This window comes from Otolemur garnettii, unplaced genomic scaffold (genome assembly GCF_000181295.1).
Source record: "Otolemur garnettii isolate 467f Iridium unplaced genomic scaffold, OtoGar3 scaffold00020, whole genome shotgun sequence".
Lineage (NCBI taxonomy): Eukaryota > Metazoa > Chordata > Mammalia > Primates > Galagidae > Otolemur > Otolemur garnettii.
The window spans coordinates 22,801,964-22,828,490 of record NW_003852415.1 but is presented as its reverse complement, the minus strand read 5'-3'; the positions used below and the strand labels follow the sequence as shown (position 1 = coordinate 22,828,490).

Below are 26,527 nucleotides of genomic sequence, written 5' to 3'. Positions count from 1 at the left end.
GGCTGAGGCATTTCTTGAGACTACACCACAGTCTGACTTCTCCCTCTGCCTATCCCACTCCCCTGCAGGCACAGGTGCACTAGAACTGTCTGCCACCAGCTTGGGACAGCTGGTTCTGTGTGCCTCTCCTCAACTCTGCATTCAGTGAAGTGAGCCATGGTAGGAGAACTGACACCATAAAAATTGGCAAACTAGAAAATCAGGACTCAACCTCCACACCCACACCCCAAAGAATTATGAAACATTCACTAGACCCCACTGCCCACAGCTGTCAATCCCCAGGCCTTCCTCAAGAAACATCCTCAACACAAGACTCCTTCACATCTCACGGTCTGCTCCCAAGGGACCCCAGGAAAGACACTTGGTGACCTGGGGTGAGGAGCACATGCAAACCAACCGTGCCACAACCACGGTGACATTAGGCATTTCTTTATTTTCTTTTTTTTAAGACAGAGTTTCACCATGTCGTCCTCAATAGAGTGCTGTAGTGTCACAGCTCATAGCAACCTCAAACTCTTGGGCTTAAGCGATTCTATTACCTCAGCTTTCCATGTAGCTGGGACTACAGGAGCCCGCCACAACGCCTGGCTATGTTTTGGTTGTAGTTGTCATTGTTTGGCAGACCCGGGCTGGGTTCAAACCCAGCAACCCCAGTGTATGTGGCCATTGCCCTAGCCTCTGAGCTATAGGCACTGAGCATTTCACCTAACCTCACGGAGCCTCAGTTTTCTCATCTCAAAATGTAAGGCTTGAAATACATCTGTGAATTTGGGACTGTGTTACTTGGAATGCTGGAGCATTCAGGGTGACCATAAATTCATGGAAAGGATGTCACATCACCATATAGCCAGAGATGTGAGCCTTAGAGGCCTTTCCTCTAAAACAAAGATAAGCCTCTCAGTTGTTATGAGACATAAAACCAGTGAGCAAAATACTCCTAGTTCAGTGTCCAGGACATCCCTCTGCAAGTTGATGAAGGGCTACTAGACAGTCTTCCTGAGCTTTGGTGCCATGAAAGCAGGATCCATTACTCACCCACAATCTAGAGGTTCAGTTATGGGTCAAATGATCAGATGAAACAGCCAAGGCCTGTTTCTTTGCATAGCAGAACACAGCACAGAGAGAAATGACCACCAACCAATCCAGACAAGATTTTCACTCACAGTTCTTCTCTGCTGCCACCATAAACATAAGGAACAGTTGAGTGAAACCACATCTTTAGAACCACTCATTCTGTGTCCTGCAGTGAGGCTACTAGCTGGTGCACAGGACAGGGTCTGCCTGGGGTTTGGGCACCTCTCTCTTGCTTTCCAGAAGAGATGAGTCTTACCCTATCCACTTTTGTCTAGTGACAGCTGAGGGCTAATTGTTACCTTGGATCATGTACTACTGTCATTCTCTACTTGTGGAGGGTAGTGAAGAGGATTTCTTGTAGCCCAATTTATAGAATCATGCCTTTCTTGGAAGCAGATGAAAGCCATTTGTCTTCCCTGTTCTGTGGTGCACCTTTACTGATTCCCAAATCACGTGTTTGGGAATACAGTTCGAGACATCGCTACCGTGCAGGTGTCTGGCGATACACTTTCCTCAGCTCTGTCTCCTATTATTTGAAAATTAGCAGCATTTATATTACAGGTGAGGTTTAGCAAGTAGAAATACAGGTTGTCCAGCTAAATTGCAGATTAATACTGAATACTGGTTTCAGTACAAGGATGTCCTAGGCAATACTGGGACAATATTTATACCAAGAAGTGATTGTTAATTTACCTGAAATTCAAACTTAACTAGGCATCTGCTATGGTTTGAATGTTTTGAGCCTCTAAAATTCATGTTGAAATTTAATCTTCATTGTGTAGTATTAAGAAGTGGGCCCTTTTGGGAAGTGATTAAGTCATGGGTAGGGTGACTAGATTTTAACATTGGTAAATTGAGGCAACATGGCTGGGGGGCAGGGTGGGGGGCGGGGCAGGGGGCAGGGCAGGGCAGGGCCTGACAACAATGCAAACTTTGACAAGCAGTTCTCAATAATCACTTCTCAGCAATTATTTGTTATTATTACAGTTTAACATTATAAAATTAACAAAAATAATATAAAACTCATATTCTGGTGAAATAGCCACATGGCAGCCGAAAACTGTATATTCCCTTCCTGTTCTCCCACCCCTTCGTGCATTCTTTCCAAAAATCGGGACTTTTTTAAAACACGGCAGGACAGGGGACAAATTGTTCAAAAGCAGGACGTCTGGTCACCCTAGTCATGGGGGCAGTGCCCTCACAAGTGGAATTTTAAAAATGCTTAAGGAAGCTGCCTGGGTCTTCTGCCCCTCTGCCCTGTGAGGACGCAGTAAGAAGCAAGCACCACCATGGGCACAGAGAAGGAGCCCCCACCAGATACCGAATCTGCTGGCACCTTGATAGTGGAATCACCAGCCTCCAGAACTGTGACAAATATTTCTATTTCTCATAAATTATCCAGTCAAAGGCATTTTATTATAGCAGCAGGAATGGACTAAGACAGCATCCTGTATTTTATCTGGCAACCCTAATTTTAGGGAACTTCCAGAAATCAAAAAGAGTAAGAGAAATCTGTGTGGCTCAACTTGAAGCAAGTGCAGCCATTTTTCTTACTTTGTGTGATGGGAGATGGGCACCATGTCACATCCACGTGACGACTCCAGTCCTTCCTAGGCAGTGGCTAGTAGAGGGCCATAGATGAGAGGGGATGACATAAGGTGCCATTTTAATGGAGTGAAATTAGAACCTTCTAACTTTGAAACATCATGCATTTTAGAGGTATTCCCATAGTAGAAAATAGCAGAGAAAAAAGGCCCTCCCAGCTCCACACGCATTGAACACAACTTCCAGCAGCTGGAATGTCTTCTAGTTGATTTCAATTTCTGCCTCATCAGTAGTTTCTGCCACTCCATCCATCATATCTTTGTTCTGAAAATAGAGATCTATCTATATGTTGAGATAAGAACCTCAGCCCTTTTACACATTCGTTTATTTCTGAATTTGGAGCCTGACTTTCCAAACAAGGACAGAGAACTATGTTATGCAGGAGAAGGGAGAAAGAGAGAGAGATCTGAAATTGTGTGCAGCACAGGATTCACCCTCTTGGCCATAGACAGAAGATGTTGATGGATTTCTGCCTCCCTGTGATTTTTAAACCACTAAGATTTCGGGATTGTTACTATAGTATGACTTAGCCCACACTGGCCAATACAATTAGGGTGGAGAGTATGTGGGAGGTGCAAGGGCCTCTAGCACAGTGCCTAGAACAGAATAAGCATTCAAGTTAATGTTAATAATCTTTAATTTGATTACTATTAAAAGATAGAATTCTAACATAAGAATCCTCACATAATATATTTAGCAATTGCTGCTTGAAGTTCCCAGAGGTGAAGAGTTTATGGCCTCGTAGGTCTATTGGCTTGATTTGAACTTAAATAGCTGCCAGTCTTGTCCCTGCACTGGGGCACCTTTCTCTAACTTCTACCGTGCTGGGCCTAGTGACCCACTGCTCCAGTGACTCAGGGCCTTCTTCTTCTACACAAGCTTTCAAATGTTTGTGCATACTAACTTCTTCACCACACTCCCCACGACCATCTGTCCTCTCCAGTCCATGGTCCTAATTTTTCCATTGCCTTGTGTAACAGTTCCTTAACTATTCTCCATGATGCCCATCCTCATTTGGAAGCATTGCCAGGTCCATGCCATTGGCGGCACCCAGATGTGGTATGATGGCCAGCTAAGCAGCCCCCCACCAAACCCCCGTGCAGAAGGGAAGATCGCAGTTGGACCATGTTTTCTTCAGCTTGTTTTCAGGTAAATGATACTCTTTGTCTTTAATATAAATGCTTGGCAGATTAGTTTCATTTCCTAGCTCTCCTTACCCTCCAGAAAGTCATTCTTTCATCCAACAAATATTTCTCCCATACCCACTGTGTGCCAGGCACTGTGCTTGTACTAAGGCTAAAAAGATCAAGAAATGAGAAGTTCACAGGCTGCTGGGGGAAGACTGATTTGCAGAAAAACTGCCCAGATTCTTTTGAGTCTTGATACCACCCAAAGTCTAAACCCAAAGTGTTCCATCTGTGAACACAGTAAGCCTGACTTGTATGTCTCCACATTAAAAATGATGAAAATGGGGCAGCGCCTGTGGCTCAAGGAGTAGGGCGCCAGCCCCATATATTGGGGGTGGTGGGTTCAAGCCTGGCCTTGGCCCAAAAAAAAAAAAAAATGATGAAAATGTGGAAAGAACTGAGCACCACAACAGGACAGCAGTGACTCTACTGGATGAGGTGCGTCTGCCGATCCAGTTCCACCTAAGGGGACCATACCCAGATTTCTGCACTTTTTCCAAGTCCATCTGCCTTGTTAAAATAAAGTTTCATTCTTTTCACTCCTCCTAACTACTAGCAAAGTAAATACAAGAGCAAGGGAGAGAGGAAGGAAAAAGGAAAAATAAAATTTAAAAGTGAAGAAAAGAGAAGCAGCTGAGTATTATCTATTTAAGTAAGTCCAGAATGTGGCAGGGCACTGACATCTGAAGATGAGTACAACATTTGCTCATTTCAGGTCTCTGACATTTTTTACTTTTCCTGTGATTATTCTGAAATCCCATCATATACCAGCACACCCTAGTTGTCCCCTGGTGTGCAACGGGTCAATGCTTCAACACTTAGATTCTAATGAAGTATGACTATTTCCTGATGTCATACTTCTCTGGATCCTTGACCACACCTTAAGGAAGTGTTTTCCTTTGTTTTTTTTTTTAGTTTATTTTATTAAGTCAAATACACATAGATCATGAATACATTCATGCATATGTGGGGTACAATGTGCTGATTTTTTTTATACAATCTGACGTGGTTACATTAAACCAATCAATATAGCTTTCACCTCATATACTTGATTATTGTGCCAAAACATCTATGTTCTACACTTCACAGATTTGACTTTCCTTTAGGAAACTGAAACAAATGAATAGTACAAGAGAATGAAAATCTCATCCAACATGACAAGAACTGAAGACTTGAGTCTTAAAGTTGATAAATAGTGAATTCATCGATATCATTGAATCGAGATCACAACAAAAAACTCAGTTGTATTTCTTTATACTGACGATGAACTTTTGTGGAAACTGAAATTAAAAACACAATACCATTTACAATTGCTTCAAAGATATGAAGTAAGTACTTAGGTATACAATTAACAAAATAAGGCCAGGATTGGTATGTTACAATTTTAAAAACATTGATGAAAAGAATCAAAGAAGACCTATAAAAACAAATAGACATAGTGTTCATAGATGAAAAGATTCAACAGAGCAAAGATGTCAATTCTCCCAAAATTAATCAATAATTTTAATGCCATTCCTATCAAAATCCTGGCAAGAGTGTTGCAGACATAAATAAGCTTATTCTAAAATTTATATAGAAAGGCCAGGGTTCTAAAATAGTGAAAATGTAAAAAGGACAATGAGGGAAGAATCATGCTATCTAATATTAAGGCTTACTATATTGTTACAAAAAGTGAAACAGTATAATATTGGCAGGATGGACACGTAGCTCAATGCAACAGAAAAGAGAACCCAGAAACAGACCCATTTACAAGTTTGTCTAATTTTTGATAAAAGTGCAAAATCAATTCAAGAAAGAAATAGTTTCTCTGAAAAATTGCCCAGCAACAACTGAACATCCACAAGCAAAAAAAAAAAAAAAAAAGAAAGAAAAAGAAACTTGATTTAAAATCAACTCTAAATAGATCGTGGGCTTAAATATAAACATAAAACTAGAAAACGTTTAGGGAAAATTGAAAAATCAAAAATCTTGGCTCAGTGCCTGTGGCTCAAGCGGCTAAGGCGCCAGCCACATACACCTAAGGTGGCGGGTTTGAATCCCCAGCCCGGGCCCGCCAAGCAACAATGATGGCTGCAACCAAAAAATGGCCAGGCGTTGTGGCGGGTGCCTGTGGTCCCAGCTACTTGGGAGGCTGAGGCAGGAGACTCGCTTGAGCCCAGGAGTTGGAGGTTGCTGTGAGCGTGATGCCATGGCATTCTACCCAGGGGAACAGCTTGAGGCTCTGTCTCAAAAAAAAAAAAAAGAAAAAGAAAAAGAAAAATCAAAAATCTTCAGAATCTAGGGCTAAGCCCAGTTCTCACCCTTGACCCCTTGACGTTGAAAGCACAATCCATAAAAAGCAAAATGGACAAACTGGATGTTACTCTCTTGAACTCTGACATTCAAAATTCAATGCTCTGGGCAACAGACAGAATCTTCTCTGGGGAAACTGAGAAGCCCAAGAAGAGATACCTTCAGATACCCACAGGACAGTCAGGTGAGGTACCTCTTGTGTGTGGTTTCAAATCCTTGCTCATTCCAGTGACTGATTTCCAGAGGATCCCTCAGTTTCCTGAGTGCTACCTGATGGCCCCTCTCCCTTTCTCTGGGAGTGGCATGAGATGCGTGCCAGGAACCGTGGGAATTCCACATGTGACTCAGAAGTGTGGGAAAGCTAGTATCCAGAGGCAGGCTGTGAGATGCATTTCATAGGCTCCTGAGAAGATCCTACAGGACTTGAATATCAGCTGCTCCTAGCAGTGGCCAACTGGATACATCCCTGGTGGCTTTTTCTTCTCCCCTGTTTTTACTCCCTTGTCCCTCACTTCTCCTCCTTGGGATCATAGTCACAAATAAACTACCTCCAGGTAAGCCTTTGTCTCAGGCTCAGCTTTCTGAAAATTCAAGTTAAGAGACAGGATTCTTCTAAAATTAGCCCATCTGAGATGCTAAAAAAAAATAATAGCACCAAACCCCATCCCCATCACACACACAGACTCAGAACTCCCAGAACCCGTTTAATGGCTCATTCTTACATATGAACAAACACCCAAGGATCACCAGACATTGGAGAAAACCATCAAAAAGAAAGAACAAAACAATGGTGTAACTTGAAGAAATAGAAGCTATCTAGAGACAAGGAAGCTTCCAAACATTATAATTAAAACAATGCATCCATGAACTAAGTTTTAAGAAACATTAAAAGAACAAAGAAGAACTCTTCGAAATTAAAAACACAATGGCAGGATGTTAAAATAAAAAACAAACTAGAAGAGATGAAAGAGAACACTGGGGAAATTTTCCAGAAAGTAAACAAAACAAAAAAGAAAGTTCCAGAAAGAGAGAACAAAGAGAACGAGGAAATCATCAATAAAATAATTCAAGAAAAATACCCTGTACATGTTTTCTGATTAAAGGAATATATATGCACCACAAGAACAGATCCACATCCAGGTATCTTTGCAAAATTTAGGACATTAGGGAGAAAAAGAAAGGCGTTCAAAAGACGGGGGGAAAATGAGCCACATACAAAAGACCCAACATTTTGTCAAGTTTAATCAACAGCAATAGTGGAACCCAAAGATATCAAAGCAATGCCTTCAAAATCCTGAGAGAAAATTATTTCTGATCTACGACTCTATACAAATCAATCAGTCAAAAGGAAAGCAAAGACATTTTCAGACATGCAAGATTGCAAAAACTTTACCTCCCACACATCTTTTTCTCAGGCAAAAATGAAGGATGTGTTCCACCAAATAAAAGGAGTAAACCAAGAAAGAGGACCACACTGGATCAGGAAACAGGCGATCCAACAAAGGAGAAACAAACAGCAAATCCCAGGACGGATTCATTCACCCCATGAAGACCAGTCTACAGAGGTGCAGCAGGTACCTGGTACAAACGACTGTGTGGGGCTCAATTATCAGTTACTTCCCTCCAGGATGTATTCAAGAGAACTTCCAAGATGCAACTTGGAAGTGCGACTGAGACTGAATGATAAGGTGAGATATATGCCCTAACTTCATGAGTTAGGAACATTAACAGCAGGTATTTGACCTCGCAGCTTGGCTACAGTCTTTATTCCAATGAATCGCAACACAAAACAGCTTTGTTTCTGTGATATGCATATACACACAGATATGCAGAGTGTGCCTTTGGAAGGCTATCCAACCCTGTAATATTTGTTACTTCTGGGGAAGGAAACCAGGGCTTATTTATTTATTTATTTTTGTCATGGATTCTTAGGATTATTTTCTATATAGTTTCCTTGAAGGTCCATGGTCTTCAATTTAATATCTTTTGCTATTTACATGTATTACTTTTGATTTTTAAATCACATACCATGTACATAAACCTATTCGAAAAATGAGCATTTCCTAAAAATCAATTAAAAATGATGTAGGGCTAGATGAGGTCCAACATATATTGCATTCATTTAAAGCCACGAGGGTCATCAATCAACAGCTGGAGGGTCCTCTTAAAAATCACAGCAGGGTGTTTTCTCACTTTGCCTTCCATGAGAGAAACTGTCAAGCCCACCTCTTAGAGAGTTTGTGACAGTTTTCAAAGCTTGTTCTATTTTTATCAAAGTCCAATTAGTTACATATACATTTTTAATAGCATATTAATTTTATTGCATATCGTCTAACAGTGGATAAAATGGCCTGTTTTTCCCTGTTCTCAGTTTCCAGTGTAGAACAAAAATCCAGTATTTCTGTTCCTGAGCTAAGACACAGGAAGTTCTGCACCTTTGCCAATAAAACCATACTTTGATGGCACCTCAGTCACCTAGTTAGACTAGAAAAAACAAAACATTTTATGTAAATGCGGTCAAGTAAAATGGAAATATAATTATAATGAATGTTTGGGCTTCACTAGAATGACCTCTACCCAGATTTTTTTGTTTGCCAAGAACCCTTGGTAGAGAAAGTAGCACCAACAAAGGCAAAGCTTGATTGCAGTTCTGGGGGTGTGAGGGAAAGCAGAAGGGCCAAATATAAGGAGATGGAAGTATTCACTCTCCTGTGACTTTAAAAAAATGTAAAATTAAATTACAATTCCTCACACTATTCTTCTGAACGGGGTAATAGAAGTCATCATTTGGAGTTTTAAAATTTGTGTATTTTTAAAGCAGAAAACGATTTATTTCAAAACAGAACACTGACAAAATGGGGCAGGGTGGGAGTGGGGAGCTGCTGCAGATGCCCCGGGTGAGTCAAGATGACAAGACTCAGCTCCCCACATCTTCGTCCCCAGGCTCTAACGATACGGAGAGGAAGTGTTAACTGAACACACCTGGCACCAGCCTCACTTCTTTTGACAGCAAGCATCACAAATTATACAAATTTTTGCAATTAAATATCTTTGAAATGGGAAACAGATCCACTGTCCCAATTTGGAGGAAGGAGACTCAATCTAGAAACTAACATCAAGGTAAACTGATTTGCCCAGGGTGTGAGAAATGACCTTCTGAATTTCATTGTAACAATGGGGATGATTAGGCAAGGAGTGCTCTGAGCCTCTGTGCTGGCTCTGCTACAATTTTTTTTTTTTTTTTAATGTCTGGCAGAATGTTTTACAAACTAAACCCAGCAAGACTACAATTTTTACCAGAAGGTGCCTCAGATGGTTTTGCTAATAATTTTGATCAGCTGAAACGGAGAAAAACATTTCAATTATTCACTTCTCAAAAATCGTCAATTTTAAGTTGGAATATTAAATGCCTCTTTCTTCTTCCATCACCAACAACCAGATAAAACTAAACTCTGGAAGAGCTCTTGCAAAAAAGTAAAGAGAGTAGGCAGTGACGTTTTACAGTATGTCAGCATGTCAAAAATATTGTCGCAAAAATTGTCTTGCGACTCTGGAGTTGAGTCCAGCTTATGTGTAACTTTGAGGAAAATAGGTTCCTTTAGAGATACTCGGGGGAAGCTGGCATCGATACTGCTGCGAAGATGTAAGTGCGAACCACCATATATTGGCTTTTGTTTTAATAGCCTTTTAACCAACTTTGTTAATGGACTGAATGCAATTTAGATATGGAACTTGGCTAAAACGTAGCTTCAATTGGCTATTAAAATTTAAGAGCCAACTAAGATAGCTAATTACAAAAAAAGCTCCAGTGATAATGCTAAGCAGAATTAGTAATAGCAAATGACAGTCTGTCTAGTCTTATTCCCATAGGGAAAGAAACTCTTAACTGAGAAGTCAACCAGACAATGTGCAGCAAACCTAATTGCATTACTGGTATTATGGCATACAAATCTGGCAGCTCACTGGGACAAAACAGGGCGTAAAGTCTGTCAAACTCGAGTTAGAAAGCAACTGACCCTCTTTTACTATCAGTTATAACAGATTCCAGGAAATTTTATTTCTATTCAGAGTTGATGATTAAATGCTCTTTTACTGAGGTACATTCCTATAAGACCAAGGAATAAAGATGGAAGGAAACAAGACCTTCCGTAAAGCATAATTCAAAAGAGAAAGATTCTTCACCTACACAGAATTACATTCTCCCTTTAGAGATTTAGGTCTAAAAAAGGCAACAATAAATATCTGACTGCTAAAAAGTTGAGCTTAGAGGGAAAATGTTCTACTTCTTTGCTTCATTACAGATACCCTCATTATGGCATCAGCTGAAGTGCAGACTAGCTCTCCTGTGAAGATTTATCATGTGTGGTGGCCACTTTGAATCGGAGGCACTGGAGTCTTTAACATTCCCTAGTCAAGTGTCTCCCTGCTGTGCCTGTAAATGTCAGTCCAGTTTTTTCACGGCTGTGCGCACAGATTAGAAACAGCAGGAGAGCTTGGGAGTATGACTACAATACCAGTAAGGACACTTGTCTTCGTGGCACTGCTCAAGTGATTCTTGGAATGCAGGACCCTGCTGTTTTCTAATATTTACACACAACTGGAGTCATCAAGAGCAGTAAATGCAGTCTAAAGGCAGCTTGCTTCTTTTGTGTTAGGGACTTTACATTCAAATAGGGATATCAACAATAACACCAAAAAGTGGTGTTTTTTTTTTTAAGTTTCCTATTTCCCCTCAATTTTGCTGCTACAAGACCAACCAGGTATTATTATAACTGTTCACTTAGCTTGACCTTCCCTTCGAAATGCTTTCTATGTGCATCATACAGTTCACTGGGAACAGCAGGGATTTTGGATTCTTGACCTCAAATCATGGTTTTGCGGCTGTGGTTTCTCTGACCTCTACAGGGACAGGACACTGGAAAACATTTTGATGTAATTTCAGCTGCCTTTGCTTTCTGAACACTTTGCATGACATATCAAAGACTTATTTGGGGAACTATAGCAGAAAATTTTTTTAAAAGCGGGGGATGGGAGGAGAACCTTTCTTTAATTAATAAATAGTAGGATAAATTACATATTCTTGTTGTAAGCTTTAAAATATCTGCCAAGGATTTTTGGACTAGAAACTTGGCCAGGGGTGTTGGGGTGGGGCATGCAAGAACCAGATAATACACCTTTGCAATCAGAATGTTAAGCAGATTAGGATGTGCATACAAATTGGTGTTCCCATCAAAATATTCTTTAACAGTTAAAGACATAAATGAAGATTAAAAAAACAAATTTTGAGTGTCTGTATGTTTTGCTGGGTGGAAAAGGATTAAAACACCCAGAACATGAAAGGTATTAAGAATGTGGAAGGCACATTTCTCTACCTAGAAAAGTTGAAGAAATAAACTACCACTCTCTTCACCAGGCGATCTAATAGGAATCTCTTCCCAGTTGTAATTCTATAGTCTTCTGGTTTAGCAGAACTTTTACTATGAGAAAAGTTTGACAAAGTGTGTAAAGGCCTTTTTTTTATGCCTAAGAATTATACCAAATACGACCACGAACTTCTGTACTATGACTTTTGCATCAAAACCAGACAGAATTTGAATACCACAATTTTTCCATTTAGAAAGAAACTGTTGCCCAGGTGTTGTAGGGTGTTCATTTTACATAATTGTGATCACTTTTCACTTGCTTCTAGAAGATATCAGAAGTAGAAAGGCAACCTACAAAGACTTCCAACTACCATCCCACCCCCTCCCACTCCATACCCCCACATGCACTCCTAAGCTCCTCCTGCAGATTATCTAATAGATCATCTCCTTTCTACTTCTGATGTTTCAGAACAACATTCTAACAAACATTAGACTTGCCTAAGTTAAAAAGTTTTTTTGAAGATCATTTGCAGTAGAAATAAAAGAATTTACTCAATGTAGATATTTTATAGGTAACTTTGTGATGGGCCAAACTACAAAATTCAGAAATGATCTTCACAAGTTGCAAAATGTTATGCCATAATAAAATTCACCATTATATGTATAAACATATCCTTAGTACAGTGGAAAGGGTAAGCACTTTCTTTGTATTAATAACATGCAAGTGATAATGAGAATCATTTAAACCAGATGGTCAGCAGTGGAGAGAATTACTAATATAGTGTATGAGGCGGTATGTGTATAAAGACCCTTTACAATTAATTCACTGAGTCTTGTAAATTTCTTTATCAGCAGAGCTAAATGAATGAGTGGGTTACAGAATAACCTATGGAACATAAAACAAAAAGCACTATAAATGTTATCTATGCAACTGTTACAACTATAAAAAGTTAAGCAGACAAGAAACAGGACTAAGAATAACATAATCAAAGAACGAGAGTTTGACTTTTGTGTGGTGGTGGGATCGTAAGTGAATTTTTTTCTTTCATTTGGATTTCTATTAATGTGGTCTGGGCAATAAATAAAAATTAGTAAGTAAAATGGCATTAATTAAATCAGTGTGGTGCTGGCATTAAGAACAGACAGATCAGTGAAATAGAACAGATAGTCCAGAAACAGACCCTGGCAGAAGGACTTAGTATGTAATAAAGCAGGCATCACAAACCATGGTGGAAGAGGAGTAGGAGAGAGGATTTATTTAACAAATGGAATTAGAGCTACTGATTAGCTGTTCGGGAAAAAATCCATTGTGATTCTCACTCATACACCAAAATAAATTTCATACGGACTGAAAATTTAGAAGCATTAAAACAGAAAGCCTAGAAAAAAATCAAGGGAAGTAGTTCCGATTTCTGGATAGAAAATATTTAAAACCGTGGCAGAAATTACAATGAAAAGATCAACAGATTAAAGCCATAAAAACTAAACTTCAGGCTCAGCGCCTATAGCTCAACCAGCTAAGGCGCCAGCCATGTACACCTAAGGTGGCGGGTTCGAATCCCCAGACCGGACCCGCCAAACAACAATGACGGCTGCAACCAAAAAATAGCCGGGCGTTGTGGCGGGCGCCTGTGGTCCCAGCTACTTGGGAGGCGGAGGCAGGAGACTCTCTTGAGCCCAGGAGTTGGAGGTTGCTGTGAGCTGTAATGCCACGGCACTCTACCCAGGGGGACAGCTTGAGGCTCTGTCTCAAAAAAAAAAAAAAAAAACTAAACTTCATAAAAATAAAAAATATATCAAAAAATTGAAAAAAGTCAGCAAAAAAAACAACTATATGAGCAATACGTATAAATACACCAAAGGGAAAATAAAATGGCTAGTTTACAAATAAAGAACTGTTCAGGTTCACTAGCAATCAAAAAAATTTATTTATCAAATGATACAAAAAAAAAACCCTTTGTCTTAGTACATTCAGGCTGCTGTAAGAAAAATACCAGACTGGGTGGCTTAAATAACCTTTATTTCTCACAGTTCTGGAGGCTGGAAAATCTAAGATCAAAGTACCAGCAGCTTCTTTCTATGCCAATGAAATCCACCTTCCTGGTTTGCAGGTGGTTACATAACAGGGAGAGACATCATCTCTCTTCTGACTCCCCTTATAAAGGCAATAATCCCATTCATGTGGGCTCCATCTTATAAAAATCATCATCTTGTGCGTTAGGCCTCAACATATGAACTTTGGGGGAGAGGGGCAAGAACATTCAGTCTATAACCCTCAAGGACAATACAAATTTAAGTTGGGCACTCTGATTTACTGGCAAAAGCATTAAAATAGATTTCCGCAAAGCAAGTTGGTAACAGACATCAATAATTTTCTATTTCAATCTTTGACCCAGTGGTTCCCTTTTGAAAATCTAAGAAAATAATCATACATGTTGACAAACATTTCTGCCCAATTTTGTTCAAGAATATTATTTACAATATCCCAATATTGAAAACAACTTAAATGTCCAATATTAGGGAAATGGTCATGAAAGTATCATAAATCCATAAGAAAAGATACCATGGAAACATAAAAGGTACATTCATAAATTATCTGTAATAGCATGAAAAGTATTTAACGTTAGCTTTAAAAAGCAAGATATGAGATTTTACATAAAGTGTAACTATTTACAGATAAAAATGCATAGAAATGACTGAGAGAGAATGGTTCAAAATATTAACAGTAGTTGCCTGTGGGCGGTAGCATTATGGTTTGTCTCTTGATGTTTTTCTGTATGTCCTAAATTTTCTACAATTGCCATGAATTAATAAACATTGATAATCAGAAAAATGTGGAGCACTGAAAATAGAATTTTAAAGAACATATAATACTCAACTGTGTGTGTGCATGTGTGTGTATGTATATATATATAGATATATGCAGACATATAGGTAGAACCAAATACATATAAATTATTTTACATTTCTACCACTAATTTATTGCTACGCAACCTGGGTCTTTATATGCACATTTAATTTAGTAATTTTAAAAAATCAGGGGTTTATAATTCTGGCCTATTAAGTGTTTGATTTGTCTTAAGAGATCAGTATGAAAGGACACTTAGAAGCTACTTTACTTTAGGGTTTAGTTAGTTACCAAAGATTTATCAGTTGCTTTTGATCCACCACTTATGGGACAACTCAGCTTACCAAGGACCTCAGAAAGTGGCAGGGAAGGCAGGACACAATGGGGCCAAGTCCACCTTAGGATACAGAAGCTGCACAGTAAAGGGGGAGTAGAGAATGGCAAATCTCCTCCATTTAGGGAAAATAAAAACATTTCAAGATAAAAATAATTTAGAACTGAAAAAGACAAGAAAAAAAAGCATAACTCTTAATAACAAGGAGGTTGTTTAACCATTTCTTAAAAATAAAAGAAGTAGGAAAAAATAGTACCAGATAAGAGAATAAAAGAAACACAGAAAAAGGGATAAAAATGATTAATCAAACTGACCGCTATGGCTAGCAGTTTGTTAGTAACTTCTGTAGCCGTGCCAATATGATAACATTCAAGAACATGTCAGCACTTGTTTGAAACAATATGTGAAGAAATATCTGTTTTCTTAATATTTAACCAATAGGTTTTGGTATATTTTTGTGTTTTAAAAGATGTAAAAGGCTAAAGCATATACACAAAAACATATCACACACATTTTATCCTATTTTAGGCACCAAAGTGTTTAAAACAGAACTTGGGGTGTTGCAAATAAACTTAGGACCAAGGCAGCACTGATGAGTACCAAAACTTCACAGTCTACAGAAAACAGGAGTCCCCTCTCACCCAAATCAAATTCTCTACTGAACTTTAGGAAGCATTATAAGATTAACCTTCATGGGAAAGTCTGTGTTATCTATTTTGCGTTTTTCAGTATCTAACCATTACAGTGATAAATGCTTCACATAACAACTAAATACTCATATGAGAAAGCTGAGAAGTTTTAGTCTTTATGTTGGTTTAGCATTTCTCAAACTTGGTACAACCATAACAATGTTTAGGAAGCCCACGTATCCCTTTGCAATTATTTTCTTACTATTTCACTTTTTATAACTTGAAATAACTATAGACTTGTCCTAAGCAATAGAAAAATACCAGTTTAATGTGCTAAACTTTAGATTACATATTAAAACACTTAAATATGTTTAAATGAATCTGTGCCCATAAGCCACCTAAAAACAGTATTTATACATGATACATGTGGTAAGGTGTACCACCCACTGGAAAATACAGTCCAATCCCAATTCCTTTAACAAAGTAAATTTTAAAGAATGTACTTTGAAACTGTTCATAAATATGTCAAAATTCCAAGCTCTTGTGTCCAAGGCAATTAGGAAAACTCCGTATCTTAAAAATTTCTTATAACTAAAAATCCTAAAATGCTTGGTTTACTGTACAGGCATTACATGCCATAAAAACAAAAATTTGCAAGAAAATAATCTCCTGTTAATGAACAGCAGGCTACATCTGTATACACCTAGTTCACAGGACTTAAAGGAAGCCAGTCTACAGAACCTTTGCCACCACTTGATGGTTTATCACCTGTTTTCTTGTCAGACTTACGTAATTCTTACGTACTCTAACTTTCAAATATGTATATTTTTTCTCCCACAGACATTCTTACTCCATTTTTTATTTCACATGCATTTCTGTTCTTTGTTCCCCTTGCCTCATATAGCAGGTGCTATGCTTATGGAATAAATGTTTATGGAATGGGACAAAATAGATACAAACCAAACCTTATAACCATAACAAATTGTGTATTTTTTTCAAACAAAAGATATTTTTATTTTAAGTTTGGATTTCCTTAAAAGTGAGAATTTTCTCAAACATTTTTATCCATTCTGGGAAATGTACAACAATTAGAAAAGTGTATGTCATAGTAATTTTTCTTAGATGTCTTTCAAAATCTTAAACACAGGTATCTTGGAATAGCTTAAAGAGTATAACCTGAAGATTATGGAATTTCATAAATTAGCCTTTAATAAATTGTACAAAGTATTTTAATAAAAAAAAACTTATGTTTTCTGAAGACAATGGTATTTGTTATTCCCATCCTACAAGACTCTCACGAAAATAAAACATTTCAAATAGCAAAGGAGAAAAAAAAATCAGGTGAAAAGGAAGAAAAGAAAGAAGAGAAAACTTCAAATTCACAGCATGTGAATTACTTTTGGACTCTCTTCCTGGTTCTTGAACCTTTAAAAAAAAAAAGAAAGAAAGAAATTTAAATCATTAGTCAGTAATTTATAATCAAAGAGATTCAAATCATTAATCAGTAATATATAAATAGAATAGAAATATTCCTATATATAGTTAATATTTAAAAATCTTAGTGACTCTGATGGTTAGCAGAGATGAAATTTGCATACAAAGATACAACTGTTAAACCCTGAAAATCTTTGAAAATTATCAATTTTTAGTATGTCAAAAAATACACTAAAATATCTTCTAGTCTATAGCCATATAAAATACTGATAACAAAATATTTCTCCCCAAAATTTGTATTGTAAAATTTAAAACACTAACACCAAAAGTCAATAATAATAAAATAAGCACTTCCTCCTTGGGGGGAAGCAACAAGGTTATACGTATTAGGAAAAGCAGGGAATTTTATTCTAAGTGAGTTGCTTTATAAAGCCTAGTACCTATACTCTTTAGGCAGGAGAGCACAAGGCTATTCTAACATGGAAAGTCTTTTCCACTTGGAATAATACAGACCCCAACTGAGCAGCCTCCTAGAAAAGTATCACATCTGAATCTGGTCTAGGTCTCTTACTACAGTTCACAGTTCTTCAGTTCTTCTTTCTTTCTTTCTTTTTTTTTTTTGGCTGGGACTGGATTTGAACATGCCACCTCCGGTATATGGGACCAGCTCCCCTATTCCTTGAGCCACAGGTGCCGCCCCTCTTACTACAGTTCTTACCCAACTCTTCTTGGATTGGAATAAATCAGTGGTTCTCTATTGAAAGAACGAGAATTCTGCCTTGCCAAGGGGACTTTTCCCCTAAGCTACCTCCCCCAAGCCACCTCCTACTCTGAGCATAGCAGAGTCAGAAGGATATGCCTGATGCCTAGAACTGGGAAACCAGATGCAGCCATTTCCTTCCCAGAACACCAAAATCACACTGCCAGGAGAGAGACAGGGCACCAAAGAGTGGGACTGTGTGACACCCATAATCAATGACTGAACTAAACAATAAAGAGATAACACTTTTTTTCTGAAAAGTACAAAATATTCTTTGAATCTGGCACAAAATTTCTACCACAAATGTATACTAAATAATATAATACTATAATTATAATACTATAATAAATAGTATCTAAAGGTTTTCTGATTAAAGGTTTATTAACTAGAAGGTTTCTATTTAATTCCCACACAGCACAATTAAAGCAAAGTTTAGACTTACATGAATATCTTTTTTCCTGCCACTCACAATATATATACAGCCTATATAATATACTATGATTGATTTAAATATGTCAGGGTTTTCTTCAATTTTTGTGAAATAGCCTTTTATTAAAATTATCCCATGGGTCTAACACCAGTGCCACCTGTAGCTTGCTGAGCTCCAGCCGAATAAGGGGGGTCAGTAAGGAGGTCTTTATACCGTGGCTCGTACAAAGCAGACTGGCCGCAAATCCACCAGTGGTAAAGCACCCAGGAAGCAACTGGCTACAAAAGCCGCTCGCAAGCGTGCGCCCTCTACTGGAAGGGTGAAGAAACCTCATCGCTACAGGCCTGGTACTGTGACACTCCGTGAAATAAGACATTATCAGAAGTCCACTGAACTTCTGATTCGCAAACTTCCTTTCCAGCATCTGGTGTGAGAAATTACTCAGGACTTTAAGACAGATCTGTGATTCCAGAGTGCAGCTATTGGTGCTTTGCAGGAGGCAAGTGAGGCCTATCTGGTTGGCCTTTTTGAAGACACCAACCTGTGTGCTATCCATGCCAAACATGTAACAATTATGCCAAAAGACATCCAGCCGCTGCATACGTGGAGATCATGCTTAAGAGTCTGCTATGATGGGAAAACATTTCATTACCAAAAAAAAAAAATTTTCTTCTTCCTGTTATTGGTAGTTCTGAACGTTAGATTCCCCCCCCCACCATGGGGTCAAAAGATACTTAAGTATATGATTGCGACTGGAAAAATAGAGGACAAAAATCAGGTATTGGCAGTTCTTCCATTTTCATTTTGTGTGTAAATTTTTAATATAAAATGCAGAGATGTGCAGCAATAAATTTGCGAGTCAAAATGTTCAGTGAACAAGTTTCAGCAGTTCAACTTTATAACAATTATAAATAAACCTGTTAAATTTTTCTGGACAATGCCAGCATTTGGATTTTTTTAAAACAAGTAAATTTCTTATTGACGGCAACTAAATGGTGTTTGTAGCATTTTTATCATACAGTAGATTCCATCCATTCACTATACTTTTCTAACTGAGTTGTCCTACATGCAAGTACATGTTTTTAATGTTGTCTGTCGTCTGTGCTGTTCCTGTAAGTTTGCTATTAAAATACATTAAACTGTAAAAAAATAAATACATAAATAAATAAATAAATAAAATAAAATTATCCCACGGTACTGGGAAGCTGACACAGGAAGATCACTTGAGCTCAGGAGTTTGAGACCAGCCTGATCAATGCAAGACGCCGCCTCTAGTAAAAATAATAAATTAATTAATTAATAAAATAAAATAGAAAAATTAGTTGGGCAATGTGGCAGGCATCTGTAGTCCCAGCTACTCAAGAGGCTGAGGGAGGAGAATCACTTGAGCCCAGGACTATGAGGTTGAGATTGCTGTAAGGTAGGCTAAGGCCATGGCACTGTAGCTGGAGTGACAGAGAGAGAATATCTTAAAAAATGTGTGTGTGTGGCTCGGCGCCTATAGCTCAACTGGCTAAGGCGCCAGCCACGTACACCTAAGGTGGCGGGTTCGAATCCCCAGCCCGGACCCGCCAAACAATGACAGCTGCAACCAAAAAAAAAAAAAAAATAGCCGGGCGTTGTGGCGGGCGCCTATGGTCCCAGCTACTTGGGAGGCAGAGGCAGGAGACTCGCTGGAGCCCAGGAGTTGGAGGTTGCTGTGAGCTGTAATGCCACGGCACTCTGCCCAGGGGGACAGCTTGAGGCTCTGTCTCAAAAAAAAAAAAAAAAAAAAAAAAAGTGTGTGTGTGTGTGTAATTCCATGGTAGATTTTTAGGTTTTTCTTTGAATAATTTTGAAATTAATTCTGCACAGAAAACTGAAAATGTGATAGTGAGATTGATAAAATGGGATATCATAAAATCAAGGCCAATAATCAATACTATAATACACCTCCCTTTCAGTAAATTTTGAAACTATTGCATTAAAGATAAAACTATATCCAACAGCATTATGATTTGAGAATGAGAACAAAGTCCTAATCTGACATTTTATTCTTAAATATCACTGCTGCATTCCCCCTTCAATCTAAAGTTTCTTACTGAAACTAAAAATGTTATCAACATCTGGAATTTATTATATAATCAATCCTAAGCACCATGTACACTTTGCTGCATGTATCAATACCTTCCCTAATAATCAATTCCAATTGTTGCACCAAAAAGCTATCTTCTTGTCTATTTAATTTAAACTGTAACCATTTTCATACTATACTAGTAATGGTAAAAGGTCTAATCATAAATCTAATGAGTATAATTTGACATACAAGTTTGGAATACGCCTATGATCCCAAACAAGTGGGAAATTTATTTGTAGGGTACCCTTAAAAATACCCATTTCTTGATTAATCATGCTTTCCCCAAAAATTCTTTATGAAATAAATAGCAATGATATTTAAGAGTAGAACGTCAAATTAGGATATTAATGAGAATATTATTAAAATACATACAGCTCTACCATTGTTATTTTAGTGTCCTTCAAACATTCAAAAATAATACCAGCAAGAGTGAGTCTTCTTTTTGTTGAACAGGAGAAACAAATTACACTAGCCATAAATATCATGGCTATATTAACTAATTTTTAGCACAATTCTTAAATATTGGCATGGTTTTGAAAAGCCAGACTATGCATGGTTTTTTAAGGCTTCTCATTTTGTGAGGGGGAAAAAATTACTTGAAGCAAATAACCAAATTTTCTCAATTGGTAAAAATTATGCCTTGCATAAAAATAAAAGGATTAGAGGCCTCTGTTCTTCTCGAAAACCACCCCATCACCCCCTCTTTTTCTTTGAGAAAACCTACACAATACACATTTTGAAAGCTTTCAGAATGTGTTCTTACACAATAGACCCCCAACTACTCAAAATGAGTTTAGGTGTATCAAGAAAATTATACACGTTTTTAAAATGGTCCAAATAGATATTAAAGGAAAGTTGCTCCCATTTTGCTAAGCACAGCATTCTGAAAGATCACACAGTGAGAAAAATCTCTTACCATATTGTAAATCATAAATTGTGTTTGGAAATAAAACTGTTAATGAAGAAACTGACATTTCTAAAGCTGCCGTTAGAAGTAACCATTCTTGAAACACATTTATGACACAAAATCTTAAAGCCATAAAAACAGAATTCGCTGAATTGTATTATATATTTCTTAAAAATTAAAGAAAGTTCAAATGTAATAATGTGCCTTCTCCTTCAAGTTACTTTCAACTGATGAATACAAAAACATACATTTAAATGAACCCTTGGCTTTTTCTTTTTTACTAGAAGCAATAATATTTTACCACCTTAGGTAATATTTCTCTCTCATTTATGAATATTTTGATAGTATAATACCTTAACTAGCCTTGTACTTTATGGGAAAAAAATAATTGCAATAGGAAAATAAACAGCATTTAAGTAAAGCACTTCAGAGTCTAATATATGAATAAGAGAGGATCCAATTATGCTTTATCTTCTTAAAAAGTTATGGCAAAAAAATCTGAATTATTCTTAAATTATCAATGAATGTACTCTCTTTTGCCATTAAAAAAATAACAAAAATACTAATATATTTTCTCATGGAAAAAAACACCAATAGAGAATCTTACATTAAAATTTTAGGTACAAAAAAGCATTTTCATAATTATACTAGAATTTACAACCATTTATCTATCAAAACAAATACCTCTAGTGCTCATTAGGCAAAGTTCAGGTAACAAATGACATCCAGGCAGTATAGAGAGACATGAGTCTTCCCCATGCACAGCTGTGACTTCTCCTTAGACTTAATGGGTATCAGCCTTACTAGGACGATGGAGGACTTTTCCTAAACTAAAATCGACAGTTTTTAATTTAAAGGATTTTTATTAAGTAAGAATATTACTCTATCTTTATAAATGCTCCTTCATTTTGTTCCCACTCACTGTCATAGCTGCTGCTGCTAGCCTCTGGCTGAGACATGCTTCGATGTATTGCTCCTTGGGACTCCTCACTTCCTAATAACAAAATGAACAAGACAAGAGAGGAAGGGGGAAAAGACAGTAGCGAATGGAAGGCAGCAGGGAAAAACGAGAGGGACTACTTTAAAACCTTTAGCCCACAGAGTGAAGTTATGTATTCCCTCTTCAGATATCTTAAGCATTCTTTGGGTAAAAGTAAGTAAACCTAAGGATGTTCTATCCACAACAGACAATGGAGAAAATATTAATAAAATCAGAGGTGAGGACAATTCTCTTTCAAAGTTGAATGCTTTGCTTTACACAAACATGCATCAATGCCACTGTCAAAGGGAAGGTAAAATACATCATTGGCCTTATTCAATAGAGTACTTAGGCTTCAATAAAATTTTTAACAAAAATAAGCCTTTTCCATTAGGAACCAAGAAGTATTTCAGGACCAACAAAACAGTAAAAAAACCAAAAGGCAGACAGGAGAGAAATCTAAAAAAAAAAAAAAGAAAAAAAGAAAAGAAAAGAAAGAAAGAAATGTATTGTGGGTAGCACTGAATCAAGTAAATCGTATCTTAGGAAACCTGGAACACACTGACTGGCAGTTTATTAATCATGCCAGACCAAAGTCCCACCTAGTTTTGCCCTTTGCAGACGTTGCCTTTGCTAATGTCATTTCTGAAACTACTCTGAAGTGCTGTCAATGCCAGTTTATAAGCCATCTAAGAAATTACTTGATACCTTGCTTTTTGCTTTAAGAGCTTTGAAAAGTGATAAGTATCCCTTGCCTCCTAACTTGTTCAATGAAAAGGGCTAGGCAGGTGGAATTTGGCAGCTGCTATGGCCTCACGTCTGACTCCTAACATTCACTATCACACCAAAATTAGAAGAGATCAGCATGGGGAAGTGGAAAGAAACTGGCCTGAGACTAAGAGTTCTTGGTCTCTACCTCTAACCTTTTCACAGTGGGTCTATCATTTATTTTGTTTACTTTTTCTTTTAGAGATGGGGTCTCTATGGTACCCAAGCTGGATTTAAACTCCTGGGCTCAATCAAACCTCCCATCTCAGCCTCCTGAGCAGCTGGGACTACAGACGTGCACCAACAGGCCTGGCAGCTCTGTCAAACACTCAGTGTCTTGGGCTCCAAATCTGCAAAATGAGGCTAGCTCCCTAGTCCCTACTTCAGGGTTACTGTATAGAGTAAATAACATGTACATATAAAAAACTGTGATAGACACTATACAAACATAAGATCTTATATGACATTATCTTACATACATAAAATCAAGATGTTATGACCCATACATAGTTAACCCATTATCTAGTGAGAGGAAATGAGATTTGTGTTTATAATGGAACAAGCTAAGCAAAACTGTTCAACTTACGGGTTTGTGTGCCCTCCTCTGTCTGTGTATTTGAGCATTCCATATCTTCAACAGTAGATTCTGGGCTTTCTTCAATATCTTTCTTTCGCTTCTTACATAAAAATTTAGGAGAAAGACAGAGATGTAGTCTGATGGTCAAAAAAGTAAATATACAAACTTACCACATAGTATCTATAAATATACTTAGGTATAGGTATGTTTTGACATACAGGAAGAATATTCACAAGTTTAGGAAAGTGGATGGGAAGGGATAAGGAATAGAAAAAATGGGAGTAAGAGAACTTTCAACAACATAGTCAATCTGGATGGTAGGTATATTTTTCCATCTCCAACTTCGATACTTCATCATTGAAAGCTATGTTTTCGCTATCATGACTGATCATACAGAAACTCCCTTTTAAAGCAAAGTATTTGCAGAAAAAACAAAATAACCTGAAAACAAACAAACAAAAAATCATTCAGAAAATTAACAAAACAAAAAGTTGGTTTTTTGAAAAAATAAATAGATAAGCCTTTAGCCAGACTAAAAACAGAAAAGCAAAATCTCTAGTAACCTCAATCAGAAATGATAAAGGGGAAATAACAACAGATGCCCAGAGAAAGAAGAAATTATCTCTGAATACTACAAGAAACTCTACGCCCAGAAATTTGACAACGTGGAAGAAATGGATCAATACTTGGAATCATACCCTCTCCCTAGATTTAAGCAAAAAAAACCCCCAGATCTCCTGAACAAACCAATTTCAAGCACTGAGATGGAAGAAACAATATAAAATCTTCCAACAAAAAAATGCCCTGGTCCAGATGACTTCACACCAGAATTCTATCAAACCCTCAAAGAATAGCTTATACCCATACTACAGAAACTGAGAAGGAAGGAATGTTCCCCCAACACATTCCATGAAGCAAACATCACTCTGATAATCGAAACCAGGAGAAGACCCAACTAAAAAGGAGAACTTCAGACCAATTTCACTAATGAATATAAATGCAAAAACTCTCTATAAAATACCCAGTAGATTGTAGCTACACATTAAAAACATCACTCATCACAACTGAGTGGATTTCATCCCAGAGATGCAAGGCTGGTTTAACACATGCAAGTCCATAAATATAATTCACCACATCAACAGAAGCAAAAACAAAGACCATATAATTCTCTCAATAGATACAGAGAAAGCATTTGATAAAATTCAACATCCTTTTCTAATTAGAACTCTGAAGAATATAGGCATAGGTGGCACATTCCTTAAACTGATCAAAGCCATCTATGAGAAACCTACAGCCAATATGACACTGAATGGAGTAAAACTGACAGCTTTTCTGCTTAGAACTGGAACTAGACATGGTTGTCCTCTATCACCACTACTATTCAACATAGTGCTGGAAGTTATAGCCAATACAATCAGGCAAGAGAAGGTCATAAAGGGCATCCAAATGGGGGCAGAGTAACTCAAACTCTCTTTCTTTGCTGATGATATGATCTTATACTTAGAGAACCCCAAAGACTCACTCCTGGAAGTGATAAAAAAAATACAGTAATGTCTCAGGATATAAAATCAACATCCACAAATCAGTAGCTTCTGTATATGCCAATAACAGCCAAGATGAGAAGCTAATCAAAGACAATTCCCTTCACAGTAGCTTAAAAAAAAAAAAAAAAGGAAATACCTAGGTATACTAGGAATATACATAACGAAAGAGGTGAAGAACCTCTATTCTTACAAAACCCTAGAAAAAGAAATAGCAGAAGAACATACCATGCTCATGGCTGGGAAGAATCAACATTATTAAAATGTCTATACTTCCCAAAACAAAGTACAGATTCAGTGCAATCACCATTAAAATACCAACATCATACTTTCAAGAACTGGAAAAAATAATTCTTCATTTTGTATAGAGCCAGAAAAAACTCCCTATAGCTAAGGCAATTCTTAGTAATAAAAACAAAGCCAGGGGCATCAGCCTACCAGACTTTCGGCTGTACTACAAGGCCATAGTGATAAAAACAGCATGGTATTGGCACACAAATATAGACATATGGAATCGAATAGAAAACTATGAGATGAAACTAATATCTTACAGCCTGATCTTACCTGATCTTTGATAAGCCAAACAAGAATGTACACTGAGGGACAGAATCCCTATTCGATAAATGGTGTTGGGAGAACTGGATAACCACATGTAAAAGACTGAAACTGGACCTGCACCTTTCTCCACCCACTAAAATTGATTCAAGATGGATAACAGTGAGGCAAGAAACAATAAAAATCCTCAAAGAAAGTGTGGAGAAAACACTTGCAAGTACTGGCCAGGGGAAAGACTTTATGAAGAAGACTACAGAGGCAAGTGCAACAACAATAAGAATAAACAAATGGGACTTAATTAAGCTGAATAGCTTCTGTACAGCTAAGAAGACAACAATCAAAGCAAAGAGACAACCATCAGAATGGAAAAAAATATTTGCATATTATCAAACAGACAAAAGCTTGATAACTAGGATCTACAGAGAACTCAAATTAAGCAACACAAAAAGAGCCAACAATCCCTTACATCAATGGTAAGTGAGATGAATAGAACCTTTCCTAAGGAAGACAGACGAATGGATAACAAACATATTAAAAAAAGCTCTTCATCCCTATCATCAGAGAAATGAGAATCAAAACCACCCTGAGATATCACCTAACCCCAGTGAGAATGGCCCACATCACAAAGTCCAAAAGCTGCAGACGTTGGCGTGGGTGAGGAGAGAAGGGAACACTTTTACACTGCTGGTGGGACTGCAAACTAATACAACCTTTCTGGAAACAAGTATGGAGAATATTCAAAGAACTCAAACTCAAATCTAGCAATCACATTACTGGGCATCCACCCAGAAGAAAAAAAATCATTTTATTATAAGGACAGTTGCACTAGACTGTTTATTACAGCTCAATATACAATTGCCAAATTGTGGAAACAATCTAAATGCCTACCAATCTAGAAATGATTAACAAGCTGTAGTATATGTATACCATGGAATACTATTCAGCCACTAAAAAAGATGGTGACTTTACATCTTTTGTATTAACCTGGATGGAGTTGAAACACATTCTTCTTAGTAAAGCATCACAAGAATGGAGAAGCAAGAATCCAATGTACTCAAAATTGTGATATGATGACAACTGATACTAGTACATGGTGGAGAATGGGAGAATGGGGAGAAGGAAGGAGGG

At 37.5% G+C, this 26,527-nt stretch overlaps 1 protein-coding gene across 1 annotated transcript in view; it reads right to left on the bottom strand.

Annotated features, from left to right (window-relative positions):
* Positions 1 to 16,317: 16,317 nt before the first annotated feature.
* Positions 16,318 to 26,527, bottom strand: part of VRK1 (vaccinia related kinase 1) — a 111,412-nt gene continuing 101,202 nt past the window's right edge. The window contains exons 12-13 of the mRNA XM_023511520.1: positions 23,313 to 23,403; positions 16,318 to 16,757 (exon numbers count right to left, since the gene is read on the bottom strand). Coding sequence (XP_023367288.1) covers positions 16,726 to 16,757; positions 23,313 to 23,403 — 123 coding nt within the window. The 3' untranslated portion in view covers positions 16,318 to 16,725. The remainder of the gene's footprint in view (positions 16,758 to 23,312; positions 23,404 to 26,527) is intronic.